Source organism: Ambystoma mexicanum, chromosome 13 (genome assembly GCF_040938575.1).
Source record: "Ambystoma mexicanum isolate Mex_15411 chromosome 13, UKY_AmexF1_1, whole genome shotgun sequence".
Taxonomy (NCBI): domain Eukaryota; kingdom Metazoa; phylum Chordata; class Amphibia; order Caudata; family Ambystomatidae; genus Ambystoma; species Ambystoma mexicanum.
Window position 1 is genome coordinate 694,663,236 of NC_090938.1, and position 14,434 is coordinate 694,677,669.

The 14,434-nt window shown below is 44.9% G+C and overlaps 1 protein-coding gene across 5 annotated transcripts in view; it reads right to left on the reverse strand.

Annotated features, from left to right (window-relative positions):
- Window positions 1-14,434, reverse strand: part of MED24 (mediator complex subunit 24) — a 598,903-nt gene that overhangs the window by 319,674 nt on the left and 264,795 nt on the right. For all 5 annotated transcript variants that reach the window (XM_069634774.1, XM_069634779.1, XM_069634777.1 and 2 more), the window contains exon 11: window positions 7,303-7,350. In XM_069634774.1, the coding sequence (XP_069490875.1) occupies window positions 7,303-7,350 (48 nt within the window). The remainder of the gene's footprint in view (window positions 1-7,302; window positions 7,351-14,434) is intronic.

Genomic DNA, 14,434 nt, shown 5'->3' on the forward strand with positions numbered 1-14,434 from the left:
CTTTGCGGGTCCCGTCCTTAACGCCTGGAAAAACCAGGCGTTAAGGGAGGACCCGCAAAGGGACCTCGTAGTAAGGCGGTAAGGGTTTACCGATACCCTTACCTGTACCGGTAAACCCTTACCGCACAACGTGTAATGAGGCCCATCTTCCTTTCTTTTTACACATATGTTTCATTTCCCATTGTCTTCAGCCAAACAGAGTTGCCACAGTACTCTTCATAGAACAAGGGTGCACAACATATACCTGTGTGGCCGATGCGGCCCTTCACCGCATGATGTATGGCCATTCAGGGCAAGAGAGTCCAAGAATAAGGCATATCCCTTTCCTCTCTAAATGTTAGAGAGGAAATGAAACAACACAGAAATAACAGGCTGACATCTTCATTTTTGTTTAGTTTTGTCCATTTAAGAGAAGGAAATCACTAAACCAAGTGTTTCATCAATGGAGGCATTTTGAAAAAACACAGTGAAAGCTGTTTGCCAAATTAACTTCTATAAATTGCCAATTTCAGTGGCTTTTTGTTAGGTAAGATTTTCATATGTATGATCAATCTTCCTGACCTTTGACAACCCAGAACTTGTTGCTTGGACTTGGTAACTATTTTACCTTGTCCCTAGGTGAAGGGGAATCTCCCACCCATCTCCCCCTCCCCCCACCGTCAGCTAGTCTTTTACCCTTTTTATGGGTGACCTTTTTATGTCTCTCCATAAAAAACAATGCCTGAGAAAACACCAACTTTTCCAAAAACCACGCAGTATGAATAATAAAGCAAAAAGCGAGGTCAGATCACATCAGTGAAGCTAGAAGGGAGCTACACTGGCTTAGGGTTGAAGACCGTGTCATGTTTAAGTCCCTGACACTCACCCATAAGTTTATCTACGGAAAGGCCCCGGCTTACCTCAAGTCTAAAATGGTTGGCTACACACCTACCCGTACATTAAGATCTGAGGCTCAAGGGCTCATTGTAGTGAACCCATATAAAAAGCTAACTGTCTAGGCAGAGCCTTTCCCAACCGGACTGCCGTCAGTTGGAATAAACTGCCACCGAGTTTGAGACTTGAACCCATTCACCTCAAATTCAGAAAGGCATTGAAAACGTTCCTGTTCAAATGAAAACAGAAGGCTAGCATAGTAACTGTCCACCTTTGTCTTGGCTTGCCAAGGGTCCGGTCATTTGCGTTAGTCAGCCATTTCCTGATTTCCTCCCGTCTGTGTGGCGCCCTGATGCCTGCGGGCTTCCGGCACTTGATAAATAAATAAATAAATAAATAGTCTATGGTTGAAGTTATAGTTTCCTACACTTTTTGGGCTTAGGCTGGGTTCCCCTTTTGGGCTCGCCTCTTTCCTATGCATGGGTGAACTACTGTTCCCAAGTAGTAAAGAGGGATTTTCATCCCTTTACATTTCGTATAAGTGAGCCATCATCCCCCACCTTATGTCGAGTGCTGGGGGAATACAATGTATCCCCTTTCTTACTTACCTGGTAACATTTTGTTACAATTGTGAGTTTTATATGAATGACTGGTGGCTGTGGGTTACCCGCAGGCTGTTAAGCACAGAAGGGTATTAGGGAGAATTCTCATTTCAGTGCTAATTCCCTTCTACCTTAGAGACCCCAAGCTCTTTTGCTGGACTTTAGGACTTCTAATTTGTATACTGGAGTGAGTCAGATCTTTTTCTCACTCGTGTATTTTTGATCTGATTCAGACTCTGCGTTTCTTTTGGTTTTGGAGTCTGACAAACTCCATAAGCATAGTCTTTTGTATTGTGACACACAGCACCTTCAGTGCAGTGTCACAGAGAAGTCCTTTGGATTTCTCTTAATGTTTAAATACCTTCTCTTGGGTAAATTACTGTTCCCAAGAGTAGTAAAGTGAAATTGACTTTACTTACCAGTTTTTCCTATGTAGGTCCAGTACAACCAATACTATGTGGAAGTACTGGGGGGGCCCTTTTCCTACTTACTCATGAAACATTTTTTATGTTACCCTCACTACGTTTAATGGCTGGTGGCAGAGGTTTAATTTTCCTACCATTGTGCGTTTTTACCGCAGGCTGAATCCTCAGTTGCAGTATTGCACCCATGGGTGCCCATTTTGTCAAAATGGCCCTGGTCGTCTTTTTCTGCCATTTCTTGCTTGTGAGGTCTTTCTTGGGTTTTACTCCATGCACCAAACCAGGTTTGGTCCCTTTGTTAGTTTTGTATTTGGCGGGCTTCAGAACTGAAACCCGCCTATGACTCCAGCGTGTCTGGCAGGGCAGGAAGCGAGGGAGGTGCCCGAAACTCCCTGTCCTTAGTCTCATTGGTTACAGGAATGCACCCAAGGTGATTAGCTGGCTGGCTGTCCTTGGTGGACAGCCCCCCTGCTGTGTGTGTGACAGCTTGACTGCTAATGAATGGGCGAAACCTGCATAAAAGGTGAGGTTCTTTGGACAGAAGGCAGAGTCGACCAATGGCCGAAGAATCCGAAGAATGAAACTGGAAGAGAAGCTTGCTGCACCCTCCTGGGCCGTTGGTTTGCCCGGTGAAGCCCTGCTGCAGTGCTGAAGCTCCAAATTCCGTATCGACTAGAGAAGCTCGGAACAGACGACTTCTTCCCTTGGGTTGGTGGGACCAATGTTAGGCAAAGTTTGAATACAGTACCATCTGGGAACACTACAAACAACTATGACTACAGGTATAGGCAACCCAATCTTTGGTATAAGCTTGTACTACACCGTTTAGATAGCGTGTTGAGCAGCCAGGCTTATCTCAAGAGGGGAAATGTGAGCTGTAGTGGAGTTACACAAAGATTCACAGTTACAGGTATTCAAATAACCTCTTACACTCAAGGATTCTTGCATAAACAATTAATAATGTATTTATCAGTCAGTTATAAAGCCTTCTTCAGAAGGGAGCAATAGAATAGTAACACACAAATATACTTCGATACTGTCCACTCTGAGTTTCTGGATCAGACAAGGCCCTTTTGGGATGGCCCAGAGACACAACCTACACCCACAGGTGACTTCAGTAACAAGGGTGCTGGGGATATTAATACCTTACTGTTGGCATACAGAATACTGTCAATAGTTTGTAAAAGGCTAAGGTTATTAGAACACAGGAAATTACAAATATTCTTAAGCAAGGCAAATAATTTCAGATAACAAGAGAAGAGTCATTCAATTCAATAGGCTAAGCCAAGGTCAATGGGCAAAAGTCTTTGTATAGGATGCAGCACTTCAGGTAAGTAAATGGAAAAGTCTTTGCAGTTCTAAGGAGTCTTTGATAAAAGGAGGAACCAAATGACGGGCCACAAGCGGATTAGACTTGTGAGTTGCAGTAAAGAAGAAAAAGATGCAGCTGAAGACCTCTGTTCCTGTACAGCTCTGCAGATCTCACTGTTCCTGTGCCTCAGTCGTGGGGACAAGAGGGAGGACGTCAAGGGACTCCTGCACTGTATTGGCACAGTCAAAGCTGGCAACAGGCAACTTCACTTCCAGTGGCTTTTTCGCTTTTCAGCTCCTTGCGTTACAGCAAATAGCAATAAGCGCGGTTCCTGGCTGTCAAGGTGGACTTTCCTCACATTTGAGGTCCCGCACTCAACTGAGGGGGGTCAGGCTTGGTCAATCCTTCGTGGGAGCACGAAGGATCTTCCAAAAGCTTTCGGTCAGCTTACAAGCAACGGACATAATCTGGTGTCCCTCTCCTTGGCTCTATGGTTTCCTGCAGCACTCCGAGGAAATGCAACCAGCTCCGAGATGGGTGTCCAGGTGGCTTACTTGGGAGTTGATTGGTCCCACCAACTCAAAAGGGAGAAGTCGTCCTTGCAAGGCTTCTCTGTCAATGTGAACTTGGCGATTTGGACCTGCAGCAGGGCTTCACCGGGCAAACCAATGGTCCAGGAGGGCTGCAGCCGTCCTCTTCAAGCTCTTCTTCAGTTCCTTCGTCCAGTGGTCGACTCTGCCTTCTAAGCCAAGAGACTCAATTTTTATTCAGTTCTCTCCCATTCATTCCAGCGTAGCTGCCACTCACCCAGCAGGGTGGCTGTCCTTGCCGGACAGTCAGCCAGCCAATTGTCACAGAGTGCATTTGGGTCTCCAAGGAGACTAAGCACAGGGATTTTCGTGCACCTCCCTCACTTCCTGCCTACCCCGGACACTCTAGAGCCAGGGGTGGGTTTCACTCCTGAAGCCCGCCAAAGGCGAATGAACAAAGAGACCAAACCTGGTTTGGCGTGCAGAGAGAAACTCGAGAAGGACCTTTCCACAAAGAAATGGTGAAAAGAGAAGACTGGGGACCATTTTAAAAAAGGAGGCTCAGCGCCATTTTGAAAAACATGGCTCCTGCGATTTAACATTACCGGTGCTGCGAACAGTTCGCAGTCCGGGTAAATCATGGTAGTTCATTGCAAAATCACTGCCACCAGCCATTCTGAGAGGAAAGGGTAACATATGAATGCTACATGAGTAAGTAGACATAGGGGATACTAAGTAACTCCTACAGCACTCTATTGTAAGATAGGGCGTGCTTGGTCTAGAATGTTACAAGACTAAGTGAAGTCAATTTCACTCCACTGCTCTGGGAAACAGTAGTTGATCCCAGAGAAGGGATCTGAAAGACTTCCCTGGGTCACTGCACTGAAGGTGTTTTGTGACACAATTGTAAAAGATGATGCCTATGGAGTTGGTTGGACTCCATAACCAAAAAGAAACAGTGTATAAAATCACATTAAAATACATGAGAGAGTGGGAAAAGGGTCTCACTCCCTCCAGGTTTAAAAAAAATCAAATCCTCAAAATCCAGCAAAGTTGCTGGGCGTCTCTAAGGTAGAGGGAATTAGCACATTTTTGTGAATTCTCCCTAACAACCAACTGACCCCAAGACAGACTTTGCTGGATGCCCTCTCCCTGCTGGCTGTACTTCCTTGCTGCTGCTGGAACTGAGTGCCAGGGGTCAGGAATACAAGAAACGAGTGCATCATCTTTAAGCCAGACCAGACCTTCAGGAAGCTCCAAAGGACCCTGTCGAAGGAGGACAACCTGAGCCACCTCAACAGAGTGCTGCACCCCAGAAGTAAGGGGAGCCCAACAAGTGTCCAAGAACCGCTGTGCTGCTATTGACCGGTAGCTGAAACCGCAAAGTGCGGCTGATCTGAAGTAAGCACATTGCCGCTGCAGACCTTCAAATTGTAGTGCAGGAGTCCTCTAGACATCCTCCCTCTTGTCCCCACGACTGAGGCCCATAAACCAAGGATCTGAAGGACTTCAACCAGAACAGAAGCCAGCTGGAGCCTTTTCTTCAGACCCAAGGTACTGGCTTACCTAGGGGTACTTGCCTCTTGTTGCCTGTAGCTTGTTTGTCTCACTGGAGACTTACAGTATCTGCTTTTTCTGCAGAGTTGCTTGCAGCTTTGCTTTCACAAGCCTTACAGCTTGTTGTCAAACAGTGATTCTTTTCTACTAAACGCTCTATATAACAGTGTGCAAGACTTTTGTGCTATCTTTCAGAAGTGCCTCAGCTCCCTAGACATTTTCAATTGACATTGGCTGTCCTGGCTCCCTGTAGATTCTTCTAGCCCTTTGACTTCGGGTTTATCTGTCCCTCATAGGTGGTACATAAATTACTTGTATTACTGAGAAAGGGTTAACCTATACTTCATTGGGGGATTGTAAAGTACTCACCTGGTCAGAGAACTTGTTAACCTTTCTTTTCTTTCCCAAACCTTTTCCTTTTCCCATAACCTCAGTATTGCATTAACTGTTAAAAGTGATATATCAATGTCCACAGTGTCCTAGCAATTAACGTCCCCTCTGGGTGTAGGAAGTGTGTCTCCCAAAAGGGTATCTACTTACTTAACTGAAGTCTGAGGAAGTGTTTTTGACGTTTATTTTATTGTAGCATATTGCCCTTTCTAAAGAAGGCTTATTTTAAAAAAACTGTTAAATTAATAAATAGTTATTTTAATAAGAAACCTTGAGTATAAGTGTTACTTGAATACTTGTCACTGTGAATCTCTAGGTTACATCTCTACAGCTCACATTGACCCCTCTTGAGAAGTCTGGCTGCTCAGTCACTCTACCAACTTGTGTAGTACAGACCTATACCAATAGTTGGGTTTTCTATTGCCAAGAGGACAAGGCTGGTGTAGTCTCCCACAGGGTTACTACATACAATCTTGCCTAACACCCTACAACCTGCCTACTTACTGCAACTGTATCAACTGTATGTAACAGATCACTGTAACAGTGCCACGATGCCCTCGGGCTGTTTGTGCGCTTTATAAATTACAAAAATAAATGAATACAATAAATAAAATGGTTTTACTAAGCCCTTAGTTGGAGTTCAGAAAAACTGTCCTAACACTTTCCTCAAACATCTCCTAAACCACACAATACTTGCATTTTAAAGAGACATCTGAAACTCTACATTGGTAAAATGTTTTTTCTTCAGATGCTTGTTTTTGGTGTTGTAGTTATGATAAACATTACAGTTGACATGGCATTGGATAAGTGAAACTATGCATTTGATTTTCTTTAAAATGCTGCCCAAAATAAAAACACAATCCTAGTTAGGAGAAGAGCACACCTTATTTTATCAGCATTCTTGTTTTGTTAACCATGGTCCTCAATTACTTTCCTTTAGCAAACAATGTTTTCATTATGATCCTATAAAATATTAAAGGATTTTCTCAATGAAGAAATGGAACAATAAAGTGAAATAAATTTCAGAATGCACACCTTTTTTCTCGCTTCATTTGGACATTTTTCTGGCATAGAAAGCATGCAGGACCCACTTAGGACCCACTTAGGCAGATTGGCCCACCAGAGAAGGTTTGCAAATTACATCCGGCCCTCCAGCAAAGAGAGTTGTGCACCCCTAGAAGATAGTTCCATATATGCGGCTATAGTAGTTGACTTAGGGAGCTCCTCAAAGGAACAAGAGTCCTTGTCCCCAAAGGTGGAGTCTCCCCCCGTGAGGTGCCACTTGCCTCAACCCCTAGGGAGGGTCTTGCGGAGCGGGCTCACCTCCCTAGCCTCACAGGGGGAGTCTCCCTGTTGGGAGAGAAGGGACTAATATCTGCGATTCATCACAAGACATTCACCTCTCCAAAGGGTAGGGACACCAGTCTCACCCATAGGTTTAAGACATTTCCTGCCAGAGTGAGGGGCACCAGGTGCTCCAGCAATTTAGCCTGCAGGATCTTCTAGGAGGTTTAAAAGCATCTTTTTCTGACCATGTGAGAGAAATGCTATACGAGGTGTGGGGGGGGGGGTTGTTGGAGTCTAGGATGCATTTAAATACCTGATACGAGTCTCACCTTCTCCCCTTGAGGATAAGTCTTCAGCTTCACCAAAACCTGTGGGATCTGCAACACAAATGGAGCATCATGTTTAGTTCACAGAGCAAAGCCTTCTGGAGTCAACATCATCATGTAACCAAGCCCTGTGGTAGGGAGGTTTTTGCACAACTCAATGGTGAGGGCATTGTAACCACATATCCTAATGGTAACACACTGGGCTTCAACCAAAGGGAAAGACCAACTTTCTCCTGGGTAACTATGGAAGAGCAGTCAGGCTCGACATAGAATACATCATCCTGGTATACAGAAAGAAAATACACTTTATTTAAGATCACTTCTGAATCGAGTTTCCCCTTTTAACCTTTTATGGTTTTGCAAAATCTGTGCTAGTGCTTACCCATTGTTTCTCGGAACAAAATCAGGTGCAACTGTGTTTTTCCAGTGGAGACAAAAATGCATCTCTCATGTACATCATGCATAATTCTTTTGAAGCAAAAATAAATCACATATTATGCTGATGAAGTACTCGTTATCTCTATACATTATTTAACGTGTAGTCCTGAATTTAAAATTGTAGATTTCCAGCTTTGTGCAGAATTCTCTCCACCTGTGTGTCCCCCATCAGTTTTTGCTGGACTCTTGGATTGTTTTACTGATTCTCCTGAATGAGTGGGAACCTTTTTCCACACTCATTCATACTTTTGCTCTGATCATGGGAACCCATTTTTACCTCTTTTTGTTATTTCTTTGTGGAGTCATGCTTTCCCCCAAATTTTAAGATATCTATAATTTACTAAAGCAGCTCACAACATTTTCTGTGCAGTGTTGCTGTAGGCTCCTAGAGCATCCCCGTGAATGATTTTACTTTACCAAGGCAGGGGGATACTTTGTATTTTATTTTTTAAGATCAGCACACCCCACCTTATGCGGAGTGCTCAGGGCATCCAATGCATCCCTTTTCTGAACTCTCCAGTAACTTTTTGGTTACTGTGACAAGTCTATCTGTTTAGGCTGTTGGCAGTGTACCTTTCACACAACGTTTTGTGAACTTTCATCGCAGGCTGTCTTCGAAGCTGTGATAGGACACCATTTTCCCAAATGGTGGTTGTGCTTTTTTAAGCCCTAAACAAGATGGCCTGTCCTTTCTTTGGTCTTCTTCTACCCTGCTAGTTGGGGGAGGGCCTCTTCTACCATGCTAGTTGGGGGAGGGCCCTCCGGAGGGCCCTCCCGTCCGTTTGTCCTTGCCAGGCTTCCCTTGGAGAGCCAGCGAGGACCCTTTCAGGGACTGGCAGGACAGGAATAATGGGAGGTCAACCAAAACTCTCCTGTTCTTTGCCCTGCAGTGTGCCTGAGAGAAGCCAATTCAGACTGGGAGGCTGCCTCCATTGGACAGTCACCCCCCCATGCTTGAATGGTGTATGGGATATGATTGGTGGACTCAGCCAGGTTTTCTGCATAAATCCAGAGGTCCCAGAGCTGAAAGCCAGAGTCGACCACTGGAACAGAAGAATCCGGAGAAGAAGAACAAAGTAGGACATCAGCAATTTCCAGCGACTGCCAGCACCTGCTGAGTAGCCACTGCTGTCCCGACCTCAACTTCCAAGTGGCAGGGAAGAGCCTAAGATGACGACTTCCTCCCTTGGACTGGTACCAAGACTAACTGCATTTTGGACAATCCCATGAGCTGTGACCTCCACGGCCTGCATTTTCCAATACCCTGGGATCTTGGCTTGTTGGATTGTTGTGCATCGTCTCCTGAAGGGCGGTTTCACCTGAAACTTTGTGGGCCTCCTCCCAGGCCTGCAGTGACTTGATCCAGCTCCCAAAAGTCCCCTGCCCCGAGCCGAGGAACGAGCAGAGTCACCCGCCGCGACAACCACCCTTCCACCAAGCCTGAAAAAGGCACCAACAAGCCAGAGCCGAGAAGATCCTTTGGCGGGCGTCCGTCTGCATGAGAGCTGTCGCCAGATACACTGAAGTCCTTTTTTTTATCGCCAAGACCGAGAAACCATTGACTGGGTCTGCCGCCACCTCTCCGCTGGAACCATCCGGCAGCAACCGTTTCTTCAACTAAAGGTACTGTCCTACCCCTGGTACAACTTTCCTGTAGGTGGTTTGCTTCATGCTGTGATCCTTGGGGCTGCAGATAGCTGTATGTTGCACCCATCCAGGTCACCCATAGAGTTACAATGGGGTGGACCACCCAATGACTCTACCCCTACCTTAGGACACATTCCTTGGGGCAAACCCACAAGGGAACACCACGATTCCCTTGGCTTTGTAAAACTAATTTACCTGCAATACTGAAAGATACCCTGCTGGTCTCTGACATAGTCAGCCTTTTACCCTACATTCCTGCTCCACGCCTGGCCAATGGTGACCCAGTGACACAGCTGAACACATACACTCTCATGAGATAGGGTTGGACTCTTTAAGACAGGCTGGATTAAAGTTAAAAAAAAGTTAGAACATTCTGGAACAGTTTGCATATATGTTTCAGATGGTTTTACTAAGTGATTTGTTAGTACCAATGCTGTCCAAATGTGTCTACATGGTGACAGAAGATTTTCTATTGCAGGTCTGCGACCCTGGAATATGCTACCAACTGATATCCGCAAAAGTGATTCTCTTCCAAAGTGAAGAAAGAGATTAAAAACCTTTCTTTTCCAATAATAGCCTCCCAATGTATCAGTCTTCGGTTTTGGGATTTTTAAATCGGTGCCCAGATACAGACTCTGCTCGTTCCTTAGGGAATTGCGCTATATACATCTTGAATCTAATCTAATCCTAAAAGTTATTAAAACTGTAGTTTATTATCTAAAGAATATCCCAAAGTGATCTTATTGTCTTACTGTTTTAAAGTACTTACTTGACTTGTGAATTATCACCTCTGCCTTAGTGTATATAATAAATGCCTATTTTTTATACAACTTCTAAGTGTATCAGTGTTTTCTTGAACTAAGTGTATGCTCTCAGTGCTTTGCACCTCACATCAGCCCTCCTCCCTCTTTGAAATAATCCTGGCTGCTTGCCACTCTACCAAACCTTTGCATGGTTCAGGCATAAACTAAGAAGTTTAACCCTGTTCACCTAAGGCAGGGTTTTCCAAGTTCTGTCACAGACAGCAAGTGTAAAATTCCTTAACAATAACGGAAAACTACACATATAAAAATGCAAGGAATTAAATAAGGACTTGATGGACTACAGTTAGTAGTTTGACATGGGACAAGATAAGAGCAAGAATGAGTAGCACATGTAAACCCCCAAGTTAAAACAAATCATGGTGTACAGGAGAGAAAGGCGCATGAGCGACATAGGTAGGTTGATCTGTATATCCATTTTCAAAACTGCATGCAGGACAAAGAACTGAGCAACCTTTTTTGGGGAACACAGCTTCTCTTAGCACAAATTTCCATGAAGCCTGTGGTAAAAAATATATGTTTCTTAAGTGGAAACTAACTAGTACCTAAGACTGTTAGTACTGAGAGACTATGCCTCTCTTTAGGAATTCTTGTATTGTTACTGTTAGGGAGTTGTACTGAAGTCCACCTATGGTAGGACTAGAGAGCACTTACTTTTAGGTGTCCAGGGCTCCAATTCTTAGGTTTGGCCTGAACCACCCAACAGGTTTGGTAGCTATGGCTGAGCAGCCAGGCTTAGGGCCTGATCACGAGTTGTGTGAAAAGAATTCCCATTTTGTCCCAATTACAGCCAGTTGGATCCAATGGGGAATAACAGTTAGCGCCCAACCCGTGATCCGGCGGTAATACCACCGGATGGGCGGGTACTAACGTAAATAAAGTTGGCCGGTATCCCAGCTGGGATACCGCCCAACTCATGATGAAGCCCTTAGTTTATGAGGGGGAGGGCTGTAAGTAAGAACAAAGAACTCAGGGCGCACCTATAGTCAAGAATACACTTATGCACAGTAGATAAAAATATGGATATTTATTATGAATACTAAGGCAACTATCAGAATATAAGAATGACAAGTAAACTTGTTCACATTTATACAGTAAGAAATGTAAGCATTTTTCAAGGCAATAGTAGATTTTGGATGAATACAGGTAAGTAGTCGGAGTAGAATTCAAGTTTAGCAAATCAATTCTTGTAACCAACATGAAGTAACCCAACACAGATACTGGTAAGTACTTTCAGGTAGCCAACACTTTAAAAAGTCCAACCCTATCTGAGGTTAAGAGTTTCAAGAATCAGAGGAGGCACTGGGTAACCAGGGACCCTGGACAGAAAAACTAAAGGAAGAGACGCTGTCAAAGTCAAAATAGCAAGTTTCTTCTGTGTTGCAGGTAAGTCAAATATTTAGTAAAATGTTTTGAATAAAGGTGGTCCCGGGAGGTCAGGTAGACCCCTGAAGGATTTTAGACCAAAGGACCAGTGTCCTTAGGCCTGGTAGAACACAGCTGGTTTGTTCACCCCAATGTGTTTCAGAAAGCTCAGAATGAGTCCGATTTCACAAAGCAAGCACCCCAGTAAGTACCTAGGAGAGGGACAGTACCTTTTCATTAAGAAAGAAGACAGTGTCACCAGTGGATTCCTAGGTGAGGTGACAGCGGCTCCTGCAGATTCTTGGCCTGGAGGCGGACGAAAGAACTTTTGGCGGGAGCAGATGGTCAGATTCTTTGGATAGAACGCCCAGTAGACCATATTCACGATACTGGTTTATTGGGACTCAACTAGAGTTCTGGTTTAGTGACGGTTGTCACACGCAGGCTTCTCACCATTTCTCAACTTGGAAGGGAAGATGTCTCAAGAGTGGGAAAGAGTCACTGTAGGTCCAGCAGGAGCCTACGAAGTTCCAGTCGAAACCGCGCTTCAGGAGACAATGCACAGCAGATTGGTGCAGGTCCCAGGGTATTGGGAAATTGCAGCCCACGATGGTCGCAGCTCTTTGAGGGATGGCTCAAAATGCTGCTCGTCTCGAAACTGGTTACTTGGACACTAGTCTCGAGGCGGCTGGAGCTCTAGTGGTAACTCGGCAGTCCTTGGCGGTCAGTGGCTGCAGGCGTCATCCTTCCTCCGATTCTTCATTCCATGGGTCGACTCTCCTTTGCTGCTCCCCGACCCTCACCTTTACGCATGAAAAGCATCTGCAACATCGAATCACCATTCAAGCCTTAGAAGCAAATCTGGGGGCTGGCTTGTCCAAAAGGACAGCCAGCCTCCCAGTTCGAACTGGATCCAGGCAGCCACACTGAAGGACAAAGACAAGGGGAGATTCGGTTACCACCCCCACTTCCTGTCCTTCCAGGGATTCAGAGAGCCTTGGCAGGCTTTCGCAAGGAAACCTGACGAAGGCAAAAGAACTATAAAGACATCCCCACCCAGCTAGGTAGAAGAAGGCTCAAGAAAGGACAAGTCATCAAGAGTTGGCAAAAAAAGAAGACCAGCACCATTTTAGTACAATGGTGGCCCATGTGTCCCTTACCGCTTTTGCGACGGCAGCCTGCATGGAAGTTTCACATAAATTGGTAGAAAATATCCACAGCCACTCAGATGAACTTGTCACTTTAACTAAAAAGTTACAGGAGAAGTGGAAAAAGGAATACATTGGGGGTAATTACGAGTATGGAGGTAGCCATGGTGCTATTAGCGCCATGGCTACCCCCATACCGCATACCGGGTCCGGGTTCCCTGAATGGGGAAATGCCGGGCCATTCCAACCTTGGAGGACCCGGTATTTCCCCATTCAGGGAACCCATTCCCATTCCCATTTGAGCTCCCATAGGGCTCAATGGGAATGGGGAGGGAGCTAACAACGGGCCCGTTGTTAGCTCTCTGGTCCTTTAGCGGCTCCCACTAAGGGCGTCTGGTAAAACCAGCCGACCCTTAGCAGGACCCGCTAAAGGACCTTGTAATGCAGCGGCAAGAGGTTAACGGTACCGGCACCTTTACCGGCGCCGTTAACCCCTTACCGCCAACCTCGGAATGAGGCTCATTTTGTCCCCTCCACACTCTACACAAGGTGGGGTGTGCTGATTCCACAAAATAAAAGTTAGGTATGATAAAAAGTAACTCCCTATCCTTGGAAACAGAAGTTATCACAAGGAGAATAAAATGGGCAGCTCAAAGAGCTCCCAGCAAAACTGCACAGAAAGTGCTGTGTGCTGCATTAATAAATTGCAGATGCCATAAATGTTGGAGCAAAGAAGTACTCCAAAAAGAAACAATCAAAAGAGTTGAAAAAGGTTCCAAGAGATAAAGTAAAAGACTGAGCGAGTCTGGAAAAAGGTGCCCACTCACTCAGGAAAACTGATAACAAAATCCAAGAGTCCAGTAAAAAGTGCTGGGGGATTACCAAGTGGGGATAATTATGCACAAACATGAAATTCTACCCAACAGTTACCACTGTGCACATCACCTTATAGTGAAGTGCAGTTAGGATGCTTGGTATCCTTATATCTTTTTATACAATTGCTTTTAGGTTACTTTGACAATGTGCCTAAAATAAGCTGGTGGCATCTGTGATATTTGTTACTGTTTTTGTGTTATTTTACTCCTGCACTTTTGCATTTACCATAAATGGCTAAAGGTGGCTAACACTGTAAAACAGCTGTGCCAAAAGGATATTTGCTGGTTCTTTGGGCTTCTTCCTGCCTTCTCAGGTCAGGAAATGCCAGTAAACAGTGATTACGTTGCAGAAAAAAAGTCATTAATGGAGGGTGTAAAAATAACGAATTTTGAAAATAACAGGGTAAAAGAAAAATCAAAACACTGTATGAATAACGAAGTGCACACAAAAATTAAGAACTCCCCGCCACAATAACAGAAGACTCAGCAATGGGGCAAAGTTACTGTCTTATTTTGCACACAGAAAAATTACAGGGTTACACCAGGAAAACAAGTATCCTCCAGAGCTCTTGTCTTCTAAGCATGTGTTCCCCAGTTTTATCCCGGTATGATGTCACAAATCCAGGTTCCATCCCAGAAACGTATAAGATAGTTCTACCATTGGATAGCCATATCTAGTGGCTCCTCCTATGACCACCTCTACTAGTGTCTTCTACAATATTGCAGGGTCGCAGAGAGACCGTTGGCCCTGGCAACAAATATCTCCATGTGAAAGGTGACTCTGGATTGGGCAGAATGTTTCTTCCCAGCCCTGGGACCTTGGATGGTTACCAGACAGAGT